The 25,055-nt window shown below is 44.4% G+C and overlaps 1 protein-coding gene across 9 annotated transcripts in view; it reads left to right on the top strand.

Moving 5' to 3' along the window:
- The window catches only part of DLG4 (discs large MAGUK scaffold protein 4), a 118,623-nt gene that overhangs the window by 31,403 nt on the left and 62,165 nt on the right, over positions 1-25,055 (top strand). Inside the window, exon 1 of one of the 9 annotated variants that reach the window (XM_033170987.1) lies at positions 10,982-11,167. The exons of 7 other annotated variants lie outside the window; for them this stretch is intronic. In XM_033170987.1, coding sequence (XP_033026878.1) covers positions 11,126-11,167 — 42 coding nt within the window. In that variant the 5' untranslated portion in view covers positions 10,982-11,125. Of the gene's footprint in view, positions 1-10,981; positions 11,168-25,055 lie in introns of those variants that run through there. One more of the 9 variants, XM_033170991.1, reaches the window with a different exon arrangement.

The raw sequence follows: 25,055 nt of genomic DNA, 5'->3' as shown, positions 1-25,055 counted from the left end.
GAGTAGAAATGTAAATTTTATATTTCAAGATTGACTGCTTTTTAAAAATACATAAATCTTTGGAATTCAGCCCTGTTGAATTCCTTTCATTCAGGGTGACAACTTTGACAATAAAACCAATCCTTTTGCTCTCTCCCCCCCCCCCATTTCCTGCACTGACAACCTGCTTGAAATTACTTTGTTGCAAACTCACACCACCATTGAGCTTGTATCTGTCAGAGAAACTAAAATGCTGGTTTGGGTGGTTCATGCCTGCATGGTAACAATTGGGAATGTGTGGCAATTTGTGGCCCATCTCAGGGTGGTTAGAACCTGCTGTCTGTTGCAAAAAATAAAAATGCTCCACATGGAAACTTACTGCATTTTTAGTTGCTTAGTTTCAGTGCATTGGCCTTGAACATTTTTTCACAGTCATGACTACGGAGTCATCCAGTTTCTAACAGTTTCACAGCCACGTGCTGTTCTTGGTAAGCTTGTGAGCAGGACCTGAGAGCCACAACTCTCCCTTTTGTTTTCTCCAGTGTGTGCTAATCAAAGCTAACCTGCCTCTGATTATTTAGGTTCCATTCTTAGTCTTGTGGCTAATGGCGCATCGTGGAATCAGCTGTGTTCGTGCTGGATCCACTCATGCATATGTCAATGGACATTATATATTCTTGTGGCATCTCATTTTTTTTCGCAGTACGTTTCCGTGCCAAACGGTCAGCATGCTCACATTTTGAAACATTTCTCTTTTTCTTTTTCTGGCACCAAATGGTCATTATTCTTATGATTGAAATGTGTGAGAGCCAAACGTAAGAGAGGGGCTGTAGCTCAGAGCATAAGATAAGAACCCTGCTGGTTCAAGCTAAAGATCTGTGCTGAATCCTGGAAAATATGTCCGTACACTAGACTGTGTGTACACACCATACATTTAAAAACACATGACTTTCCCCAAAGAATCCTGGGAACTGAAGTTTACTCCTCATAGAGCTACAATTCCCAGGACCCACAACAAACTAAAGTTCCCAGGATTCTTTTGGGGAGGGAGGAGACATGTGTATTAAATATAGGGTGTGCCCATAGCCTAACTGTTAATATGAACATATAGTACACAGGGATGCTAACAGAATTTTCTGGGCCCAGAATCCTATATGCAGATTGGGTCCTATGACCCACTCACGAAAGCAGGCACAGACTTGCATAAAAATTGCATATGCTGTGTTGCATGCAAAATTGTGTCCTCTTTTGCGATTGGAGTGGCATGCCGAAAAATAAATTGGTGGCCGCACATGTAATAAAATGCCTGACAGAATGCAGACAGGTGAAGCTTTCCCCTCATAATTATTTTTCCATGCTAGAAAAGGTTTAACCTGTTAGATTTATGTTTGACACATAACTGTTAAAGGCACAAGAAATCTGTTTCCCCACAATGATGACCCTAAATTAAAGCCTGGGCTGCAATCCTGTACCCATGTACCTGCGACTAAGCCCCACTAAACACAAAGTGACGTACTTCTGGGTAGACATGTATACCATTGTACTGTAAGTTAATTATATAGTGGATTCTTAATTAATGCTTTGCCTTTAGCTCAAGCACAGCAGGAGAAATGCCTAAGTCTCTTTGTAAAGTTTTCATATTTTGCATTTTCCAATTCAGGGGCGGTCTTTTAACCTCTACCTGCTCTTATTGTGCTGTGATATTTGCAGAAAATAACTTTTACGGAGTACCTGATCTCAGATAACCCCCTACCCCACAGTAAAGATGCATCCTGATTACTAGGGGGAAAGGAAGGGCAAAAACTATGGAGATTCCAAAAACTGGAAAATGAGGCAGAAGCAGGAAAAAATACACTAAAGGGGAGGATGAAATAGCTCTTTGTGATCCCAGGGATTACCATCATCTGGAGCACAAATAACTCACACCTCTGACTTCACTCATTGGCTAAAAACACTGAAAGGTGGGAGCAACCAGATTGGTGCATCTCACAGAAATTGTCTCAATGGTTGCCTTCCTTCTGGGGGGCTAGAGACTTATATTTTTTAAAATGAAAGCTCAGAGTCTGGGGCTCCTGCTGGCTGAAGGCCTGATACATCAGTACCCCCTGTACTCTGAGCATCTGTGACAATATGTGCATCAGAACTATGAGCCTTGCTGAGTCACCAAAGGCCCATCTAGTCCAGCCTCCTGTTGCTCACAGTAGCCAATCATATGATTCCAAGAAGTCCACCAAGAGGACATGAGGCTAATAGCCTACCTCTGCTCTTGTTTTCCAGTGACTGGTAGACGGGCAGACTGATTTGGCCTTGGAGAAAATACATAGTATATAAACCTCTTAACAACTTGGGACCAGTTTACTTATGAGATTGCTTTACTCCATCTGTGCACACTTGACTACTTAGATGTGTGGATTTGGTACTTTTACAAGTGCCATGTAATAGCCACACTATATCTGTAAGAACTTGGATCCTTTAGGGTGGTAGCACCAGCACTTTGGAACCTATTGATATCAGGCAGGCACTTCCACTATTTCTTTTGGCTCCTGCTGAAGATATTCTTATTTAGACAAGGCTACCCAGTTGGTTACAAAGTTAGTAGGCATTTAAACTTAGTCTATTTTATTGCAGTTTTAACATTCTGTATGTTTTAAATTAGGTTGCAAAATTTTTAGTGATAATTTTATTGTTTATCTGTTTTGTAAACAATTGTGAGGTTTTTCTGCTATCAAGCTGTATATAAATTTTATAAAATAAATAAACAGCCATAACAACTAGTAGCCATAGCTAGTCCTATCTTCTCTATGAATTTGTCTTATGTCATTTTAAAGCTGTCCACATTGGCAGCCATCACTACATCATGTGGGAGCAAGTTCTATAATTTAAAAATTCTCTGTGTGAAGTGTTTCCTTTTGTCTGTCATGAATGCCCCACCATTCATGCTAGTGTTATGAAAGGGGGGCGGCACAGAACTTCTCTATTCAGTTTCTCTGCATTTTCTAAACTTGTATAATGTTACTTTGGGGTGATACATTACTGTATCTGCTTTGCCTGCAGAAGTTCCCAGGCTCAGTCCCCAATGGCATCTCCAGGTAAGGCTGGGAGAGACTTCCTGCCTAAAACTCTAGAGATTCACTGCCGGACAGTGTAGGCAGCACTAAACTAGATGGACCCCAATGGGCAGACTCAGTGTAAGGCAACTTATTCAGTCCCTAATTTCCCTTAAACTAATTGCAGTCCTTCAACCCTTTTGTGTCTTTATTCTTGCAACTGAAATACATAAGCACAATGATAAGCTTTTATGAAGCTCAAAGACTACACAGGGGTCAGCAAACTTTCTCAGCAGGGGGCCGGTCCACTGTCCCTCAGACCTTGTGGAAGGGGCCAGACTATATTTTGAAAATAAAAATGAACGAATTCCTGTGCCCCACAAATAACCCAGAGATGCATTTTAAATAAAAGCACACATTCTACTCATGTAAGAACACAGGCAGGGCCCACAAATAACCCAGAGATGCATTTTAAATAAAAGGACACATTCTACTCATGTAAAAACATGCTGATTCCTGGACCATCCGTCGGCTGGATTGAGAAGGTGATTGGGCTGGATCCGGCCCCCGGGCCTTAGTTTGCCTACCAATGGACTACACAGTCCATAATGCACTGCCACTGAAATCAAGAGACATGTATGTGCAATTATGCCTGGAGCCTTTAATTGAAAATGTGTTCTCTTTGCATTCGTCTAGTTAGGTCTTCCCATTCTCCTCTCCGCACCCACCAATCTAAATGTTAAGCTTCCTCCATCTGTCTCATCTGAGTAACATAATGAAGACCAATTGAGGGGCAGAAGAGTGTGTTTTCAGAATGAATTGTCAGGTTGCTGTTATATTGACACATGGTTGCGAAGAAACCCTTCACTGTAAAACTGCTTCCCAGTACAGGTACAGTACTACATGTGCTATGGCAGCCTTTCCTCAACAGGGTGTCCTGTTTTGGACTACAACTCCATCAGCCCCAATCAGCATGGCATTTTCATCCTTTGCCTTAATCATGTCTTGTTTGGGGCTTCATTTAAGCTGGGGGACCATGCGTGTTGAATGCCCACAATCTGCTTTGATTTGGGGTTGTTTGTAGGAATTAACAAGGAGGTGTCACGGAGCATGTCTGTGCTGTCCTTCCTTGTCCACCAAGCAACCTTCACCACTGCTCTCATTCAGGAGTGCATGACCTGTGAGTATGCATGAGTTTCAGCAGAATTTTAGGAATTCATCCCTCCTTTTCCCACAATTTCAGTTCCTTCAGTAAGCTATGATCCCCCCCCCAACAATTGCAAAAAACAAATTCTATCTTTTAAAGTTAAAATGTTATAAAAATACTAGTGGTTTTGTCTATAAAAATGTTCATACAGGGTGGTAATTGATGTTCAAGCTCGTTTCAAAGGGGATGCTGATGGTTGTAGTTTATTGGAAGAGAAATGCCTCTTTTTGCAATGTGTGGATGCTTGACACATACAGATGTTTTTTGACCTGCTGTTATTGGGATCAAAAGTATTAAGCAGATGGAGCAACTCCATTACGAAGAAAGATGGCCGTGTTTGGGACTTTTAGTTTAGAGAAAAGATGAGTAAGAGGTGACATGATAGAAGTTTATAAAGAGGAAGTAGATAGAAAAGTCCCCCCCGCCTTATAACATTAAAACTTGTGGATATCCAATGAAGCTGAATGTTGGGAGATTCAGGACAGATAAAAGAAAGTCCTTCACACGGTGTATATATGGAACTCACTCCTGTAGGAAGCAGTAATGGCCACCAACGTGGATGGTTTAAAAGGATTAGACAAGAGAATAAGGCTATTCATGATTACTAACCATGATGGCTATGTCCTGCCTCCACAGCTGGAAGCAGTAATGCTTCTGAATACCACTTGCTGGAAACCACTGCAGCAGAGACTGCTTTCCTGCTTGAATCCTGCTTGTGGGCTTCCTATAGAGACATCTAGTTGGCTACTGTGAGAACAGGATGCTGCACTAGTTGGGCTCTTGGCCTGATCCAAAAGGCTCTTATGTATTTATGGGAAATATATGCCTGGAAAGCTTCCTTCAGAAAGAAAAAGTTGCAAAATTGAAGAGTTATTGGACACACAAAACTTCCGGAGTGTTCCGAAGAGCATCTGACTGGCCACTTTGGGAAGCTGGGAGCAGAACTAGATGGAATCACTTAGGTTCATACAGTAGAGTTTTTTGTATGTTGTGTTAAACCAATGAAGCACACTAGAGGTTCATCAAGACTTCCTTTTGTGCTGCATTTCTGGGCACAGGTCTGGCTTTAAATCCGTATGTCCAAGCAGGGTATTTTTTTTTTGTCCCTGTGCTTTCCCCAGGAAAATCCACATTTTACCACTGAATCAGAGCAAGTGGGCAATCAGATTTTCTGCAGTTTGGTGTTTGCTATCATTCAGCAGTAAAATGCAGATTTTCCTGGGGAAAGCGCCAGAACAACAACAAAACAGATGTGGAGCTTTATGGAGCTTTAAAGTGTGGGCCTGTGTCTGGAAAGTGTAGCACAAAAGGAAGTCTGGATGAGCTCGAGGCCAGCCTTCCCCAGCCTGGTGTGCACCAGATGTTTTGGAGCTTGCTCTTGAGGCTGATGGGAGTTGTAGTCCTAAACATCTGGAGGGCACCAGGTTGGGGAAGGCTAGATGAGCATAGGCCCACTCGCTTGTTGACAGTGCATCTCCAAGCAGGATGCTTACAGGGAAGACACTGTGTTACCTTCAGGTTTGTATAGTTGGGGTTAGGTTGTCAGAATAGGATCTGGGAGACCAGGCTTCAAATCCTCACTCAGCCATGCAGCTCACTAAGTGACCTTGGGCCAGTCACTGTCTCTCGGCCTAACCTACCTCACAGGATTGTTGTGAGGAGGGAAGAACTGTGTATATAAATGTTGTTTGTGTGTGTTTGTAATAAACAAATACATAACAAATAAAAGCAACAGTTTGAAGAGAGAAGAGCACACAAACAAAAGGAGTTGGGTCAGCCCCCTTTTGTTATGCACAGAATGTTGCATCGGCTCTGTTTCCTGCATTGTTGAAGAGGAGTTCTGTGTAGTACAGAAAACACACATTTTAACCAACATTCCTGATCAGGGAAGCAGTATAATATAGAACCACTTTGCAGCAAACTTTTTTTTTTGCAGTAACTAAGGGGAACTCTGAAGCTGACCAAATTTAACACTGATCCCCTTAGCATGTATGTTGAATGTGTGTGTGTGTGTGTGTGTGTGTGTGTGTGTGTGTGTGTGTACTGAATTGCCTGTTGGAGTAGAGAAGATAACTGTGTAATCTGAAGTGAGACAGCTGCGTTCCCAGTGGGCTCCCTCATCTTATGCTGACTTGCAGCGGCCTCCTTAAGTGTATAGATTGCTTATACTAGGGATCCCTCCTTCACCACCTTCTTAAATGCAGCTGGTTCTGGGGTTGTGGGGGGGGGGGAGTTGCTCTGCAGCTGTGTAGAATGGAGGGGTAAGAATTACAGAGGAGGAAAGAAGATTTTCATTCGCTTCTGAATCTGAGTAATGCAGGAAGGTTGATGTTATACTTCCATACTGTATAATTCCCCCCTATCCCCTTGATCTCTCTGTTGAACCCTACTGTCTTTCCTCCCTCTTTAAGATCTCTCCCCATGGCCTTTGGCCCCAAATGTTGGGAGCTGTACTTTTTTAAAAATATAGGAAGCTACTAATATTTTTTTTGGCCTTTTTTTAAAAAAGAACTGCATCCTACCCCCCTCCTCACAAAAAACCTCTCAGCGCCATGCGGGAGCAGGAGCCTGTCGCCATGACAACCCCAGAGCCCCAGTGGCTTGGTTGCTAAGCGACCTAAGAGACAGGGAGGCCAGGATGGATGGAGGAAATACATCAATGCAGATGGGGGAGGCAAAAAATGATGGTTCCACCCCTTTGAGTGACTTGGGGTGGGTTGATTTGAACAGCATGGGGGTGCCCATACACATCCTTCCCCTCTCCCAATATCTTTTAGTATCTCTGAGACCATTTGCTTTGCGTGCAGAAGTTCCCAGGTTCTGATTCCAATGGCATCTCCAAGAAGGGCTGGGAATGTCCCGTCTGAAACCCTAGAGAGCTGCTGCCAGTCAGTGTAGACAGTACTGAGTTAAATGGACTCATGCCTGTCTCAGTATAAACACAGCTTCCTATGTACCTAAGGACAGGAATGTTGGGGTGTGGAGGGTACTATTGCAAGCGCTCTTAGTGGGTGATGCAGTGGGTGAGGATGCCTTCTTAGAGAGGTGTGGAGAGGGGGGGTAGTTCCAGGAAGGACCTGTGCATGGCAGCAGTATCCCACCCCTTGGAATCCCCAGCAACTGGTATTCAGAGACATAGTGCTACCGAGGTAGAATTTATCATAATGCCCTTCATCAGAAGATCTCAAGGCAGTTCACAGAATAAAATTTCACCACAGAGGAACATGCCTCACTCTATGTGTGAAGTTATTTTGATATGGTCTTTTCTAGCAACTTGTGTGTTGCTAGAATAATGGTGTGCATTATGTGTTGGTTTAACAGTCCTCCCTTTTATGCAGAGTGGGCCAAATATTGTCTGCCAGCAGTCATGCCAGAAACTGCATGGTTTTGCTTACATTGTTTGAGCCTACAAAAATAGGATGCTCTTGTACCCAGCAGGCCACAGGAAGAAGCCTCTGGGCTGTGTTCATGGGCTGCACTGCTTTGAACATAGGAGACTGCTGCATTAGGGTGTGTTGAATTGTTCAACCTTCAGATTCCAAAAATGAAGGGTGCTAAAAACTTGCAACATGACTTGGGAAATCAAAATATATTTTTATTAAATTAATATAATTTAGTTTTGCTTGGTAAGCAAAATGTGTGTAAAATTACATAGAAATCATTTAAAATGATTGCCAAGTACTTGCAGTTATATCAGTGTTTTTCAACCTTTTTTGGGCAAAGGCACACTTGTTTCATGAAAAAAATCACAAGGCACACCACCATTAGAAAATGTTAAAAAAAATTAACTCTGTGCCTATATTGACTATATATAAAGTAATTTTTCAATTTTTCCCACGGCACACCAGGCATTACAATTTTTCCCACGGCACACCAGGCAACATCTCGCGGCACACTAGTGTGCCGCGGAACAGTGGTTGAAAAACACTGAGTTATATATTATTATTATTATTTTATTTAGCATTACCCAACATTTTCAGAAGGTAGAACTAAATTATTTGGTTTTCCAAAAGCAATCTATGTGCTTTTTCATCAAGCATAGACTTTCCAAGCTAAATGTTGTCCAACCACAAAAATAATAGCAGATTTGAATTCCTCACACCCCCCAAAAAATTTTTAAGACCCCTCACTGAAGAAATTAAGTCTCACGCCCTAAAATGGCATGTTCTGCTGCTGCATCAGACCAATGGCCCATCTAGTCTACCATCCTCTTCTCAGAGTGGCCAACATGATGCCTGTAGGAAACCCACAAGCAGGACCTGAGTACCAGAACACTCTCCCCTCCTGTGGTTTCTAGCAACTGGTATTTGGAAGCATATTGATTTATATTTTAGTAACTTGGTTTTAATGTAACATTTTTATATGTAACTGTATATTTTTGTGATATTTTGTTCAAGTTGTCTGTTGTTGCTTCAGTTTTCTGTATACTGCATAGAGATATTTTAACTATATTAAGGCATATTTTTTAGTTGGCATCTGTCTCAAGAGACAATGGAGTGCACCTCTGAGGGTGAAGTCAAACTGCTGTATTAGCAGCACTTAAGTGACCTCCCCGGGGCGCAGGCCTGGGCTATGTGTAAGGAGGTCCTGGGCTGCCCGCTCTCAGCCTCACTTACGTGGTCCAAAGGAAAGCAGAGCAAGACATTTGGCGCCAGCTTAGCAGCAGGAGTTGCCGGAAGAAGGCATACAAGGCACCATCCAACTGCCACCCAAATGTGTAGATTTGTGTAAGGTTTACTTCTGAACATTTTCTTTTCCTGAAGATATACTATAAGGCAGCAGAGTTGAGGATCAGTGTTTTCTTTCTTCTTGACCATTGAGACTCACTCTTGGTCTCATCTGCTCAATCTGCCAGAGCCTGTCTTCACATGCAGGGGAAGTCCCTAACTCACCAAGGGCTTCAATCCCATTTTCTTACCTTCACATGGCTTAGCTGGCCAGTCGAAGCCATTCCTGGGATGTAGCCACTGTTGCATGCTGACAGCTTCTAGGAGCCACCGGTGAGAACCAAGTGCAGTGTGGAGACCAAAGGTGGTCAAGCTACCCCAGAAGGAGCATGACATGTTCCTCATCAGAGGTCCTACCCCTCCTCTAACACCCAATGCACCCCATTAAGTGGTATAGAAATTAAGAAATCTTTACTGCCTCTGACCAGTGAGGCAGAGCACAGCCATCATGGCTAGTAGCCATCAATTGCTGTCTCCATTAATTTATTCAATCTTCTCTTAAAGCCATCCAAGTTGGTGGCCATCACTACCTCCTGTGGGAGCGAGTTCATAGTGCTGCATGAAAAAGTACTTTTGCCCATCCTGAATCTTCCAACATTTGGCTTCATTGGATATTCCTGGGTTCTAGTGTTATGAGAAAGGAGGGACTTCTCTCTCTCCACTTTCTCCAGGCCAGGCAGAATTTTATAAGCTTCTATCATGTCACCTCTTAGTCGCCTTTTCTCTAAACTCTGGTTTAGCAGTTTGGACCTATTGGAATTAGGGGCAGTCTTGTGCTCTGTGGAGACAGTAAAACGCAGGATTGGTGCATATGTGCTATGTATGTGTATGCTCACAAGAATGTTATTGAACACCTTTGCACTGCATCATTGTATTTGCAGTCAGCTGTCCCTCTCACACATGTGCTTGCACATACATGAGATATTCAGTAGTACTTTACCATTGCACTGTGTGTGTGATTCTCATTCATTCACATGCTCTTTCATGTTTTCTCCATGAGAGCACATGCATGTTCATCAACTATGTGACTGACACGTTGAGAGAGGACTGGCACGTGTGAAGCGGTTGTCACAACTCAGATGTCACAGGTGTTGTGTTTATTCACATCCTTATGGCCCCCGCCACAAGCAGTTTTTGGCTGTTCACACATTCAACTGCAAGTCAACCACTGAGTGATAATGATATGTGCAAAATATACACATGCACATACCCAGCCGTGTGGCATGTCTCAACTCTGCACTTCCCCGTCCCTCTCTTGCACATGTGCTCTCTCACACACACACCATTTCTCAGGGTGTTTCTGTTTCAGCTCCACACTCATAGCTTTGATGATTCAATTTGTGAGCATTCCTTGCATAGGGCTTGAGCATTCTGAATACTGCAATGGTCTTTCTTCCTCCTTCCCTCCCTCCTTCCCTGCCTTGCACACACACACACACACACACACCTATTTCAGCTGCATTCTCCTAACAACTGCATTGACTTTTTGGTGACACACTCGTAGCAGTCACTTTGCTTCCCACATCCCCATGCAAAGTCCTGGCGCGCACACATGCATCACCCCCACATCAACCTCCCTGCATTCCCCTTCTGGGAATACTGCAATGGGGTATCTCTCTCTCTCTCTCTCTCTCTCTCTCTCTCTCTCTCTCTCTCTCTCTCACACACACACACACACCACCACCACACCACACCACACCACACCACACCACACTTTTGCATTGCACACACCAGAACATCCTCCTTCCATCCATCCAGCCCTCCCCATCTCCTTCTGCATCAATTGGACACTCACAACTGGAGCATCCTTTTCCTTCAGCACCCCCCCACCCCCGCAAAACGCAGCATCCTGGACACACACTCTCTCTCACACACACAAATCCTGCGACTGTCTCACACCCACACCGCATCCCTCACTCAGACTCCCCACATCCTTTTCTTGCACACTCCTCTCTCTCTCTCTCCCCCTCCCTTGCTCACTGCATCAATCCTCTAATCACAGCCCTCTTTTTACCATTCTGCTTATATCCCCCCCTGCACATCCTCTCCTCCCTCCTTCGCTCTTTCAGTTTCCTCCCTCCGTCTAGTCGTGAGGATCAAGCCCCCACCTCCTCTCTCTGGCAGCCCCCACACTCAGCTCCCCCATCTCCACCCCCCACACCCCCATGAAGACGAAGAACAGGCTCTCTTCCATGTGTCTCTGTGTGGTAGGTGTCACCTCTTCTATCTTTATGAAACCCCCCCTCCTTCCACCAGCCCCTAAGCAAGTCAGAGCCACCCCTATCTTTAACCCCTTCTTTTCCTCCAGCCCCACAGCAACAGGTTCAGAAGAGAGAGGGAATGCATTGCGGGGGTGCCGGGTGGGGGTGACACAGATGCCTTTCTTAATCAACATGCAGGAGGCTGCCAAGAGACAGACCTTTCCCCAAAATATATTATCTCTGGTCCTTAACCTGAAAAGGTGTGTGTGTTTGTGTGTGTTTGTGTAGCGAGCTGGTGGGTGGGTGGGTTTGTTGCTAGGCACAAATCCAAATACTGACCCCATCCCCACCCCAAATATTCAAGGCTTCATGTGCCCCCCCAAAAAACAGCAGCCTCTGACATCATTGATGGCACTTTCTTCCCCGTATCCCAGCCACTTTGGCCCCCTCAAATTCCAGAGTATTGCTCTGTTTGTCTCCTGACACCCAACCACCATCTGATTGCCCTCCACCTCCCCATTTGTCTCCCTAAGCTCTGCTATTTTCTCCTGGGGTACACCCCCCAAAAATAGCAAATTATGGTCTTGTCCCCTTCCGTATATTACAAATTCTTGGCCTTCACATCCTCCCTACACCAATATAGTACTCGCCCATTCAAAACTATTGCCAAATTCTCTGGACCCCCCACCCCAATGTTGGAGGCTCCCATCATAGAGGTACAGCTCTTCCCTCTCCTCACCCCATTCAAACCATAATGACTTAAAACCTCCTGCTCAGTACCCTATCCCTGGAGAAAGAAAAAAAAAAGGGGGGGGGAAGTGTTACAGTGAATTTTCTCCCTTCCTCTAGAATCACCTGTTTACTCTTACCATGACTGCCCCCCAACAATAAAACACACACCCTTTCCCTGCACAGGATACCTGGAAACTTTGGGACCCCCAAGCCTCCACTACACCCCAATCCTTTCACCAAAACTAAACTAAATTTCCTTACAACCATAGGTATGGGGTGCCTCAGTTTCCCCACTGGCTCATGTACATGTCTTTTTCTGGACTAAGTCAAAGGAAACCCCGACAGTAGACATTTGGTGCAAATGCTGTGCTGTAACTCAAACCCTTTAAATTATTGTTATCTGTCTAATATGTTACATTAATATTTATTATTAATCCCCATTCATTCACAGTGTATCTGTAGTTATTCACATCCTGTTAGAAGCTCTTGGTTTTTTAATGAATATTTGCTATAAGAATCAGTTGCTTTTGGATGGTGTTAATTGGGGAGGGGTTGTCCCTTTTTCCTAGTGTTTCAGCTCTTTTTATCACCTCTCTGTTTTGCTTCCAGTGTTACTCAATTTTCTAGTCCTCATGAATGGTGCAAATATTACAGCTATGATAGATGCTAGTGTATAGATGATATGAAGTGTCTGCTCCCCACCCTTCCCTTAGTCCTTGCTCCAAAGCTAATGAATGTGAACCTTTCCCCCAGATGTGAAAAATGTTGATTCCCCGCCCCCAGAAAAAAAATCTGAATAGTCTCAAATGATGGATAGACTAATCACAAAGAAATATCATTTGTTTTCTATTGTCCTTCTTTCCTTACTCATTTCAGAGGATATTCAAAGTCCTCTCTCAACTTTCTTTTTAAAACTGCACGAGCTTTTTTCAAATAAGTGGTACATGTATGCTTTTGCTTGAAAGAAAATGTTCTGAATGCCCAAATACATAATATATAATAATCATAAAAGTGTATATATACAAGCGGGGTGAGTGTGTGTGAATATTTTTTTGTAGGGCTTCTGTCTTCTTCTTATACCAGAGGAAGGGCAACTGAGTATTTCTCATTCTAACTAGAAGTATAATAGTTTGCAATAATATGCAAATATTTTAACCCTCCTGACTGGGACATATTTTAAAAGTGCAAAAGTAATTTTTGACAGATGGTAGATTTTGCTTCACTTCTGTAAAATGTTCAGAATGCTCCAGTGTTAAATGACATAACCTACCTTTTATCCTTCTTTTTTACATACTTGGTTTTGAAGGACATCTGATCTGCTGCTTTTCAAATCTGATGCCTATGTGTATGTAAAATTCCCATCAGTATCTTGTTCTTTTTAAAGCCAGGTGAAGAACCTGTGCCCTGCTCAATATTATTGGACTCCATCAGCCTCAGCCAGCATGGCCAATCATCAGAGGTTACGGGAGTCATAGTCCTGCAATATCTAGAGGGCCACAGATTCCCCTGCCCCAGTTTTAAAGTACGCTAATGGAGGGTGTGTGCCCAATATGGTCCCAGTTCACTTGAGGAGGCTCTTCGGCCTACCGCATGATCAGGCTAGCCTGGTGCCATCCAGATATTTTGTGCTACAACATCCCCATCAGCCCTAACCAGCACAACTGATGGGAGTTGTAGTCCAAAACATCTGGATGGCACCAGGTTGAGGAAGCCTGGCCTAGTTGTTAGAATTTAGACCTGTTGTATATACTGCATGTATGATTCTCTCTCTTTTCCTCTGGAGGGCCATTGATGTTCAGTGTTTCATGTGTGTGCGCTTCCACACACTTTCCTGCCCCTTCTTTTCTTTAAGTGGCAAGGGACCTGTGGCACTCCTGATGTTGTTGGACTACAACTCCCATCAGCCCCATCCAGCATGGCCAGTTGTCAGGGATTGTGAGAATTGTAATCTGTGAACATCTGGAAGGGCACAGGTTCGTCAACTCTGCATTAAGGGAGACCCAGCAGGGAGAGACTGTGTCTTCATGGGAGGGCACCCGCTTTGCAAGGTTCAGTCCCTGGCAGGATCTCCTGGTAGCACTGAGCAAAGCTCCTGCCTGAAATCCTGGAGAACAACTGCCTTCCAGTGTAGGCCAAACTGAGTTAGGACCATTGTGGGCCTAACTCATTGCAAAGTCCTCCCACGTGAACCCAGAGTGGACTTCTGTTTTCAAATAAACATCAACACCTCCATTTTTATTTTTATTTTGCTTCCAGCTCAGGATTGTTTTCCTTCCATGCAGCTTAAATGCTGTTTTATGTTCTCGCTTTAATCCCAAATCCACTAACAAGGACAACCGAGCTTAACCTGACTCTCTTGCACGGATGATGAGCCTGACCTGAACCATGACATGTGGGGGCTTGCTTATCCCCTTCCGCCATGCGGCCGTCCCCCCGTTACCTTTGGCAGAGGGCTCGCCTCATGTCAAGTCAAGGGACATCGACTTTAAATTATGTACAGTACTTTATTAACAGCCTACCTGAGACTTCACCAACATGGTGCCCTTCAGATGTTTGGGTCTTCAGCTCCTATCAGCTGACTGGGGCTGTTGGGAGTTGTAGTCCAAAACATCTTGAGAGCACCAGGCTGGCGAAGGTTGGCCTACCTCATTAGGCTGAGCTTGAGGCCTAGTAATTACCGGTAAGGTCTGTGAACCTCATTGTGTCTCTTTGTGAGCCACTCAACAACACTTGGTGCCTGAGACCCAAATAGGCAAATGCACTCCCTTGGGGCCTAATGTTATAATTTGTGGGGATGTGTCTTTGTGAATTCATATGGCAAAAGCCCATAGCTCCATGGCAGAAAAAGTGTTTTGTATGCAAGAGAAGACCTCATGTTCAAACCCAGCAGCACTTCTCATTAAAAAGATCAGGTGGCAAATAATGGGAGAGTTATTCTCCACTACCTTTCCTCCACGGAACTCCAGGTGACTTACATAGTTCTCCCCATTGTATCCTCGCAACAACCCTGTGAAGTAGGCTGTGCTGAGAGTATGTGACTGGCCCAAGGTCACCTGGTGAGCTTCATGGCTGAGTGGGGATTGGAACACTCTAACCACGATGCCATGCTGGCTGTCTTACTGCTTGAGATTCTGGGAAGCCACTACTGGTCAGAGCAGAGGGTACTGGGCTAGATGGATGAATTGTTTCACCTGGTATAAGGCAGCTTCTTAATTTGAACATTTTGGGATGCTCATGCAACATGTTGACAGCTGTTGGGTTTTTTGTTTTTGTTTTTCTGTGTTGCTTCTATGTTGTGCTGGGGGTCACAAGTGGGAAGAGTGCTGCTGTTGCACTCAGGTCCTGCTTGGAGGCTTCCCTTTGGGGCATCCGGTTGGCCACTGTGAGAACAGGATGCTGGATTAGTTGGACCGTTGGCCTGATCCAGCAGCCAGGCTCTTCTTAAGTACTTATAGTATTGTGGGACTCTGTTTGTACCAGGACAGTGTAGTTTGGGTCTGGTGTGTATGTGTGTAGGAGAAACAGCTGTGTCTCTGTGGCCTACTCAGCTGGAGGAGGGGGGTGTAGCCTTCTCTCATCTATACAGGGAAAGGGCTGGGGAGAATCTCTGATTAACACCAAGGATTAATAGCCCACGCAGACCACGTCCAGCCATTTCAGCTGCAGGGCGGAAGGACACTGAAAGGAGTGAATAGGTTGCTAATTCTCCCTTCTCCCTGCTCTTAATTTAAATACTGTACCCTAGTTGCCCAAATCCCATAGCTATGGAGCACCGTTCCCCAATTTGTTGCCCTCAAGATGTTTTGGAATTGTAGCCTGGTATACAGTTGGCAGTATTTACCCATTGATGAGCCGAATACTCTTTGCACATTCTCAGAATCGTTGTTCTCTCCTACTACCCTGCAAGGTGCAAAGTGAATAAAACAGCAGGAAACAGAATCAGTCTGTGATGTGGGAGACGAAAGTTTCTGAAATATAAAGGCCAAGACCTAATCAGGGCCTCACTCCTTCCCCTGAAAACAGCCTGTTTATAGGGTCTAGACTCAGGTCTGTAATCATAGAATTGTAGAGTTGAAAAGGACAACCAGGGTCGTCTGGTCCAAGCCCCTGTAATGCAAGAATATTTGGCCCAAAGTGGGTTTTCATCCCATGACCTTGAGATAGGGTTGCCATATTTCAAAAAGTAAAAACCAAGACTAAGATCCAGGACAAAGAGCCACATTTTGGAAATTCCCCCTGGACATCAATTCCACCTTGGAAATCCCGGACGTATGGCAGCCCTACCTGAGATTAAGAGTCTCATGCTCTACTGACTGAGCATAGGCTTCGGGTTTTTTTTAAATCTGGGTAGTAGCTGCTGTGATCCTTCTTGATTCTGCACTACAAATGGTAACTTTATGAAGCAAGTGTGTGTGTGTGTGTGTGTGTGTGTGTGTGTGGAGAATCTTCTTAGAATCACCAATGCTGAGATATGCTCTTAAAAGGCATAGGATGCCCACTAGAGGGTGCTAATCACGCAGGAATTACCATTACTCCAGCACCACTACTCTGTTCTGATTTCTACTACATTGCGCCCCCTGGTGTATGGGATGTTCTGTGGCTTGAGAGGGCAGATTGTGTCAACCAACTGACACATGTTCAGCTACTGTTCATATGGAGCCAGGGCAATGCAGATCACATCTGAAGCCTGGGGCAGAAGTCTTGTTAGAATAAAGTTATAAACTAAAACAAAAAAGCAGCTGGTCCCTGGTGGGTTCCCCAGCTGGCTTAGCCCTCTGAGGCCCGGGGCAAGTGTACCTGACTGTCCCCTACCTGGAACCCTGAACAGGTGCTGCCTGTCCATGTAGACAATATATATGAGCAACAATGGGCCACGTTCACACCATACATATAAAGCACTATGATACCATTTTACATAGTCATGGCTTCCCCCAATCAGTTGTGGGAGCTGCAGTTTGTTAAAGATGCTGAGAGTTGTTAGGAGACCACCACCCCTTCTGATTCCTCTCACGGAGCTGCAATTCGCAGAATGGTTTAACAGTCTCTCTTCCTAGGCAACCCTGAGAATTGTAGCTCTGTGGAAACAAGGGGTCTCCTAACAACTTTCTGCACCTTTAACAAACTGCAGCTCCCAGAATTCATTGGGGGAAGTCATGACTATTTAAAGTGGTATCATAGTACTTTAGAGTGTGAATGTGTCCGTGGTCTGAGACTCAGGATCAGGCAACTGCCTAGTATGTTCCTTTGAAAGAAGGTCAAACTGGTTTGGGCACAGAGGGGCTGAGCTTGTAGAGGGCTCCAAGCCAACCAGAAGGCTGGCCTAGGAGACAGTTGGCACCAGTGAAATCTTTGCTGCTTTTCCAGGCCTGCAAGAACCCCTGCGAATTTGGGCTCTGATCTGTAATCACAGGAGGACAGAAGCTTTTTGAAACTGGGCATCTGGTGCCCCCTGCAGGACCATTACTAGGACATCTTGGCTGGACAGATTCACCCACACTGTTTATCAAAGCTCTTTTTGAGATGCTTCAATCACAAAGGACCACCACCAATGTCCCCTCCCAAATCACCCCACAGATGTTCAATCAATATGTACGTCCTGCCATCACACACAGAAAGAACCTCTTCGTATTTATATGTGACAGCTGCATCTTTTAACAATCTTCTAATTAGGGAGACATAGTCTGGCACTTTGGAGAGGCTGAAATGCATAATTCTGAATGGGGAGTCCCCACTCCTCAAATGTTTTTGAAAGAATATATTAGGACTTTCACACTGCAAAGCAGCAGAGCCCTTATTTCATCCATCCTACCTCTGTCTCCATGCCCTTTTCCCTCTCCAGTTTTGAAAAAAATCATTTTCAGTAAAGGACCACAAAGTTGTAACGTGTGTGTGTGTTTGTGTGTTTGTATACTCAAACCACAGTGAATGTGAATCAGAGGAAAGATTTGGGATTTTCTGTCATCTTTGTGGGGTGGTTGGATTATGCTATTCCCAGATTTGGGGACAGGCTGGCCACATTCAGGGGATACATTTAAAGTACTATGATACCACTTTCAACAGTCACAGCTTTGTCCCAAAGCATTCTGGGACCTGTAGTTTGCTATGGTACTGAGAGTTTTCCCCCTCACAAAGCTACAATTTTCAAAGTGATTCAACAGTCAATCCCTCCTGCAGGGAACTCTTGCAATTGTAGCTGTGGGAATGGGTATAGGGGTCTCCTAACAACTCTCAGGACCCACAACAAGCTAAAGTTCCCAGAATTATTTGGAGGTGACAATGAAGCATCATCATAGTGCTTTAAATGTGTTTGCTAAGAGTCTTGTGAACCTGATCAGGAGAACTTTAAACTAGATGCTGATGGGGAGGGAAACAACATTACAGATGACAGAAGAACACCAGGTACTGGGGATAGCTTCATTCATGCAGAGGAAACTGAGGTGGTGCTCCAGAAACCTGCTAAAGGGCAAGAAACTACAAGAAGGAAGCAGCTGGAGGAAATGACTCGTGGTTTCAGTTGTCTCTATGCAAATACACAGAGATGGGAAACAAGCAAGATGAATTGGAGATTTTAATACAGGATGGCAAATATGACCTGTTGGCATTACTGAAACCTGGTGGGATGAGACTCATGACTGGAATGTAGGAATTGAGGGGTATAATCGCTTCAAAAGGAACAGATGAAGCAGGAAGGGAGGAGGATTATATGTAAAGGATGTGTGCACTTGTGAAGAAATCCATGACCTGGAGCATGGAAGGCAGATTGAGAGTATATGGGTCAAAATTGTAGGAGAGAAAAGCAACAGTGACCTTACTGTGGGTGTCTCTATAGACCACCAAGCCAGATTGAAGACTTGGATGATGCCCTCCTAGAGCAGATTACCAAACATTCTAAAAGGAGGGATACAGTACTCATGGGAGACTTCAACTTCCCTGATATCTGTTGGAACTCAAACTCTGCCAAGAATGTAAGGTCCAATACATTCCTCCATTGCCTTGCTGACAATTTCATTTCCCAGAAGGTGGAAGCAACAAGGGGACCATCTGTCTTGAACCTGGTCTTCACCAACAGAGAGGAACTGATCGGCGAAGTGGAAGTACTCAGAAACTTGGAAGGAAGTGGTCATGTTCTCCTGGGTTTCAAGATACAGAAGCAAGGGAAAGCTGTGTGTGTGTAGTCAGACATGCACTCTGGACGCCAATTTCAAAAAGTTTAAGGAACTACTGGGTGAGATCCCATGGTCAGAAATTCTCAAAGAGAAGGGAGTCCAAGATGGATGAGAGTTTATTAAGGGTGAAATATTGAAGGCCCAAATGCAAACAGTTCCAACAAGAAAGAAAAGTTGGAGGCATCTAAAGAAACCAGTGTGGCTGCATAAGGAGCTTACAGATGAGCTGAGATTTAAGAAGGGCATGTATAAGAAATGGAAGAAAGGGGAAATCACAAAGGAGGAGTATATATGAGTAGCCAACAGTTGCGGGGTGAATGTCAGGCGGGCTAAAGCTCAGAATGAGCTCAGACTTGCAAGAGAGATTAAAAATAATAAAAAAGGTTTATTTGGTTATGTTCAAAGCAAGAGGAGGAACAAGCAAGTGGTAGGTTCTCTGAGTGGAGAAGACGGAAAAGCAGAGCTGCTCAACACCTACTTTGCCAAAAGGAAACCAATGCCCAACCTGGTGATAACAGAATAAGTGGTGTAAGGAGGGAACTGCAGCCCAAGATAGGAAAAGAGGTGGTAAGAGAACACCTAGCTATTTTAAATTAATTCAAATCTCCAGGCCTGATGAGCTGCACCCAAGGGTATTAATGCAGCTTGCAGATGTAATCTCAGAGCTTCTGTCTATATTTTTTTTGAGAATTCTTGGAGAACAGGGGAGGTCCCTGCAGAATGGAGACACGCAAATGTTGTCTCCATCTTCAAAATGAAGGAAAAAGAAAGTAAAAGGTAACTACCGACCAGTGAGCTTGACTTTGATACCAGGAAAGGTCCTAGAACACATAATTAACAGTCTGTGAGCACTATGAAAAGGATGCTATGATTACTAAGAGCCAGTGTGGGTTTCTCAAAAACAAGTCATGCCAAACGAATCTCATTTCTTTTTTCCCCTTTTTTTGACGGAGTTACAAGCTTTGTTGAACAGGGGAATGCTGTGGACATAGTTTATCTTGACTTCAGTAAGGCTTTCAACATACTCTCCCATGATATTCTTGTGAGGAAGCTTGTGCAATGTGGGCTGTACAAGGTAACTGTTTAGGTGAGCTTTCTTATGATAAGAGCTGTTTTGACTCCCTCAGGAGGTTGTGGACTCTCCTTCCTTGGAGGTTTTTAAGCAGAGGTTGGATGGCCATCTGTCATGGATGCTTTAGTTGAGATTCTTGCATTGTAGGCGGTTGGACTAGATGACCCTTGGGGTACCTTCATGATTCTATGAACTGCTAGTCAGAGTAGAGAATATTGAGCTGACTGGACCAGTTGGCCTGATTCAGTCTAACCTTCATATGTTCACTTTGAGGAGGGAAATTGGATTTTAATTATTTTCACCGGAATTTAAATGTGTGTGTGAATGTACAAGAAGCACTTTTGGTTTTCAAAAAATAGGTGATTGTTTGAGGGAGCTACTTCCCTTCTCCATAATGGAAAATACTAAAAAGATAACACAATAATCTTCTATTTGAAAAAAACACACCAAACATTACTAGAGATTGGTAGGCAATAAGAGAATAGGGTAAGGAGAATTTACATTGGCATTTGGCACTGGTCCAGTTAGCATTAAATTTTGCTGTCTTACACACACACACACACACACACACACACACACACACACACACACACATTGTCTCTTTTTTCTCTTTTCGGTGACATCTGCTGTTCTAATCCTATTGTGGATGTGAATATTTCTGATTAAACTGGCCAAGGCGTTGTCTGCAAGGTTTTATCTGCAGGCAAGGCCAGCTGGCTGTTTGAGAAGGAGGGGGTTGCTTGATAGGAAGGAGCAAGGGGCAGATAGTGGTGGAAATGCTTTGCTGCTTGTTCGGGTTTTTTTCTTTCAAATGATGTGTTCTAACAGTTTTAACACCCCACTTTGCTCATCTATGAACTCCCTTAGCACCTGACACATTATTAAAGTACATGAACCCACAATACACAGTGATATCAGTTCTCTGCATAAACAATTTTAAAATTGGGGGGGGGGGCTGGAAACACTCATCTGAACACCTCAAATAAAACCAGGCATTTCATTAGCTTCTTTAAGACTGACAGAGTGATTTTAAATAGGGGTGTCCAGAGTACTATCTAGTTCTGTTCTGTTAAGATGAATTTCAGTTTGTAAAGCTCAAGGATCTAGACAACATGCTTGGATCAGTCAGGGTGACTGCTTGCACTCTGGCTTTTGCACCTCTTGGCTGATAAAAACTAGCAGGGTGGGGAGAGCTGGGCCAGGGGGGTGATTAATGCCTCCTTGTGAGAGATGATAGTCCCTGCCTGCCTGAAGGAGGCAATGGTTAAACCACTCCTTAAGAAACCTTCCCTGGGTTTGGAAAATCCAAGTAATTACTGGTCAGTTGCCATTCTCCCCTTCTTGGGCAAGGTTCTTCAGTGGCTGGTTGCAAACCTCATCCAGGTACTCTCGGAGGAAACTGGTTTTCTAGATCCATTTTAATCAGAGTTCAGGCCTGGTTTTGGCACAGAAACTTCTTTGGTCGCTCTGAAGGATGACTTATGTCAGGGGAGAGACAGGGGAATTGTGTCCCTCTTAATTCTCCTCAGCCTCTCAGCAGCTTTCAATAGCATTAATCATGGTAACCTTCTGGACTGGCTGTCTGAGTTGGGGATGGGCACCACTGCTTTGCAGCAGTTCCGGTCCGACTTGGATGGTCATTTCCAGAAGGTGATGCTTGAGGAGACCCTGTGGAGCCTTCAATGTTTGATTCCTCAGGGTTTAATCTTACCCCACATGCTATTTAACATCTACATGAAACTGCTGAGTGGAGTCCTCTGGAGTTTTGGAGTATGTTGTCAGAAATATTCTGCAGACACACAGCTCTGCTTCTCCTTTACATCTGCAGGTGTGGGAGTGGATGTGCTGGACTGATGTCTTGCCTCAGTAATGGACTGGAGGAGAGCCAATAAACTGAAGCTCAATCCAGACTGAGGTACTACTAGTAGGCTGTTTCCTAGACTGGATGGGTGGGAGGTGGCCTGCTCTTGAGGGGGGTTGCACTTTCTCTGAAGGAGTAAGTATGCAGCTTGGGGGTCCTTCTAGATCCTTTGCTGTCATTTGATCCTCTGGTGGCACAGAGTGCCTTCCATCCACTAAGGCTGCTGGGCCAGCTGCACCCCTATCTGGATTGGGTTAGTCTAACTTCTGTTGTCTATGCTCTGGTAACCTTTAGGTTAGATTGCTGCAATGTGTTCGTTATACATAGGGTTGCTTCTGAAGATGGTTTGGAAACATCAGCTGGTGCAGAATTCAGTGACCAGGTTGCGCACCAGAGCAAGACGGTTTGAGCATATAACATCAATCCTAATGCCAATGCATATTCTATATGCATTTTTTTTAAAAACTCCCTGTAACAGCCATCTAAGAAAATGATGAATAATAAATTCAAATCAATATAATACCAATTTCCAAACAATAAACCTGATACCAAAAATTCGGTGTATACGTAATAGCCGCAGTGCTAAATAACTGGAAAAGCAAATGTGTTGAACATATATTATTATTTTTATTATTTTATTATTATTTGTACCCCGCCCATCTGGCTGGGTCCCCCCAGCCACTCTGGGCGGCTTCCAACAAATATTACATACATACATACATACATACATACATACATACACTCCAGCTGGACTAGTAAAATCTTACACAGGTTACAATTCCCATTTCACAGTATTTGAAACCCAATTACCTCCCACCTTCATCCTTTTCTTGCAGAATTCCCTCATTTGGGAACCAGGGAGGAGGCTTCAGGTTTGTGCGCCTGGCTAATCTGCAGGAGAGGGGAAAGGTAGTTCCATAGGCATGAGGCTAAATTGGGACCCAAATGTGATGTGTGGGTATTTGATTTCCTATTTATTACATTTATATCTCACCTTTCCTCCAAGGAGCTCAAGGATACATAGTTCTCCTCCACCCCTCCATTTTATCCTCACGACAATCCTGTGAGGTAAGTTAGACTGAGAGACTGTGGCTGGCCCAAGGTCAGCTGCATGGCTGAGTGGGGATTGGAACTGTGTTTGATGCTCTAACCACTACACCACACTGGGTTTTTTTCCAGCTTGGTGTTCCTATTAATTCATTGCGGGGTAACTGCTGTCAGTTGGCATTGAAGGTGGTCATGGTGGGGCACGGAATAAAGGCTTAGTATGCTGGGATTTATTACCGGTAATTTTATGCCAGCTGTGCCCATGACACTTTTCAGTGTCCCAAGGCATCAAGTCTCTGTCCAACGGAGCCTACAAAAGAAAATTCACAGTAGGGAAAATAAACAGCTGGTGAGGAGGCAGGGGATGAACAGGGAAGGAATACACAGTTGTCTCAGAGTGCCTCCAGGGTGTCAGTATTTCACAGGAGGGATTCAAGTGCATACCAGAAGTTTAGGCTTGCGTATTTTAAAGTGGACTCAAAGGCTCTCTTGACCCAGCATGGCAAATCGACTTTTAAAAAGAATTGGAACTTGTTGCAGTTTTGGAAAGTGACAGGAAAATGCCCTGAAAAGGCTGGGGTGCACAAATGACTTAACGGGAAGATGTCCAAACACCCCAATCAGCACAAGTGCTCATTGTCATATAACCTGTTTGCAAAGAAATAATAACAAATGCTCAGTTAAAACCAGATATCATCTAACTGCAGTATAGATTTGTGCAAGCAAATCAGGATGAATACTCAGTGAATATGTTTTCTGGAGATGCCTTTGGTTGCATACGCTTAGGCTTACTTGCGGGGTTACTTTAGGCCGGGCTTTGCCATTTTGTCACCCTTCAGATGTCTTGAACTCCCATCAGCCCCAGCAAGCACAGGTGGCTTGTTTAGGGATTGCAGACTGAGCAAATGTTGAGTGTAAGTTACTTGGACACAGGGGCCTGTCTCTTTGCCGGTTAAGTAACATCTTGTGCATAATATTTCATGTTATACCCAGAGAGGTTGGGGCTGGGTTGGAAATCTACCATAAATAAGGACCTTGTGGGATAATGACATACACACTGCATCTGTAGAACCAGCCCTAGCATTAGGCAGAGTGGGTCAGCTGGCTCAGGTAGCTAACGATGGGATGTGTGTGGATGGACGGTGTGACTCAAAGAGAGGGAGAGACCTCCTTTGAACCTGGGCTGAGTGCATTTCTGTCCCACTGAGCAACCTGCCCCATGTAGCAGGGCTTCTAGTTCACAGAACACACTATCTCCAAGGCTGACTTAAATTAAGCTGCCTCTGGGTATATGCACACTGCGCTGCATACCTTCTTTGAAAAAAGTTTGGACACAACTGATCTAGCATAAGGTAGCTCAGGAATCCCCTTGCAGCTTATATTCTCCCCGGATATCACAAAGAACCTCAAATCCTGGCATTTATTAATTTCTAGGGTTTACCCCAAATCTCTAACAGTATTGTGTGTGTACCCTTGGAAACTAGGGTTGGGAGAGAGGAGCAACTGAGCGACCTTGGGCTGTACAAATGGACACCCAAGCAGATATGGGCTAGGGAGGGTGAGGAGCAGGATGACTTTAGGGAAGGGGTCACAGGTCATTGGGAGAGCAACTGCTTTGAATGCAGAAGGTCGCAGGGTCAATCCCCAATGGCGACAAGCCATTTCTCAGCTAGGGCTGAGAAAGACTGGTCTGAAACTTGGGGTAACCGCTGTCAGTCAGTGTAGGTACAGACACTGCTGGGAATAAGTCAGCTTCCTATGACTGCTAGTTAAGATTGTTCCATAAACGGGAGATGAGAGGCCTCGACTTCCAACTCTCATAATCTCTGAAAACTGACCACACAGGTTACTGGCAGCCCAAGAATGCTTGTTGTCAGCTAAATCCTACTCAGAGTAGACCCACTGGAATTAATGTGTCTGTCCACTACAATGGGGCTTCTCGAATACAAACCCATGTTTCCCACACGGTGCCAGAAAGGTTAATGCGGAGACCCTTAAGTGGGGGGTGCGTGGAGA

Source organism: Lacerta agilis, chromosome 14 (assembly GCF_009819535.1).
Source record: "Lacerta agilis isolate rLacAgi1 chromosome 14, rLacAgi1.pri, whole genome shotgun sequence".
NCBI classification, from domain to species: domain Eukaryota; kingdom Metazoa; phylum Chordata; class Lepidosauria; order Squamata; family Lacertidae; genus Lacerta; species Lacerta agilis.
This window is presented reverse-complemented; position numbering and strand designations above follow the sequence as displayed.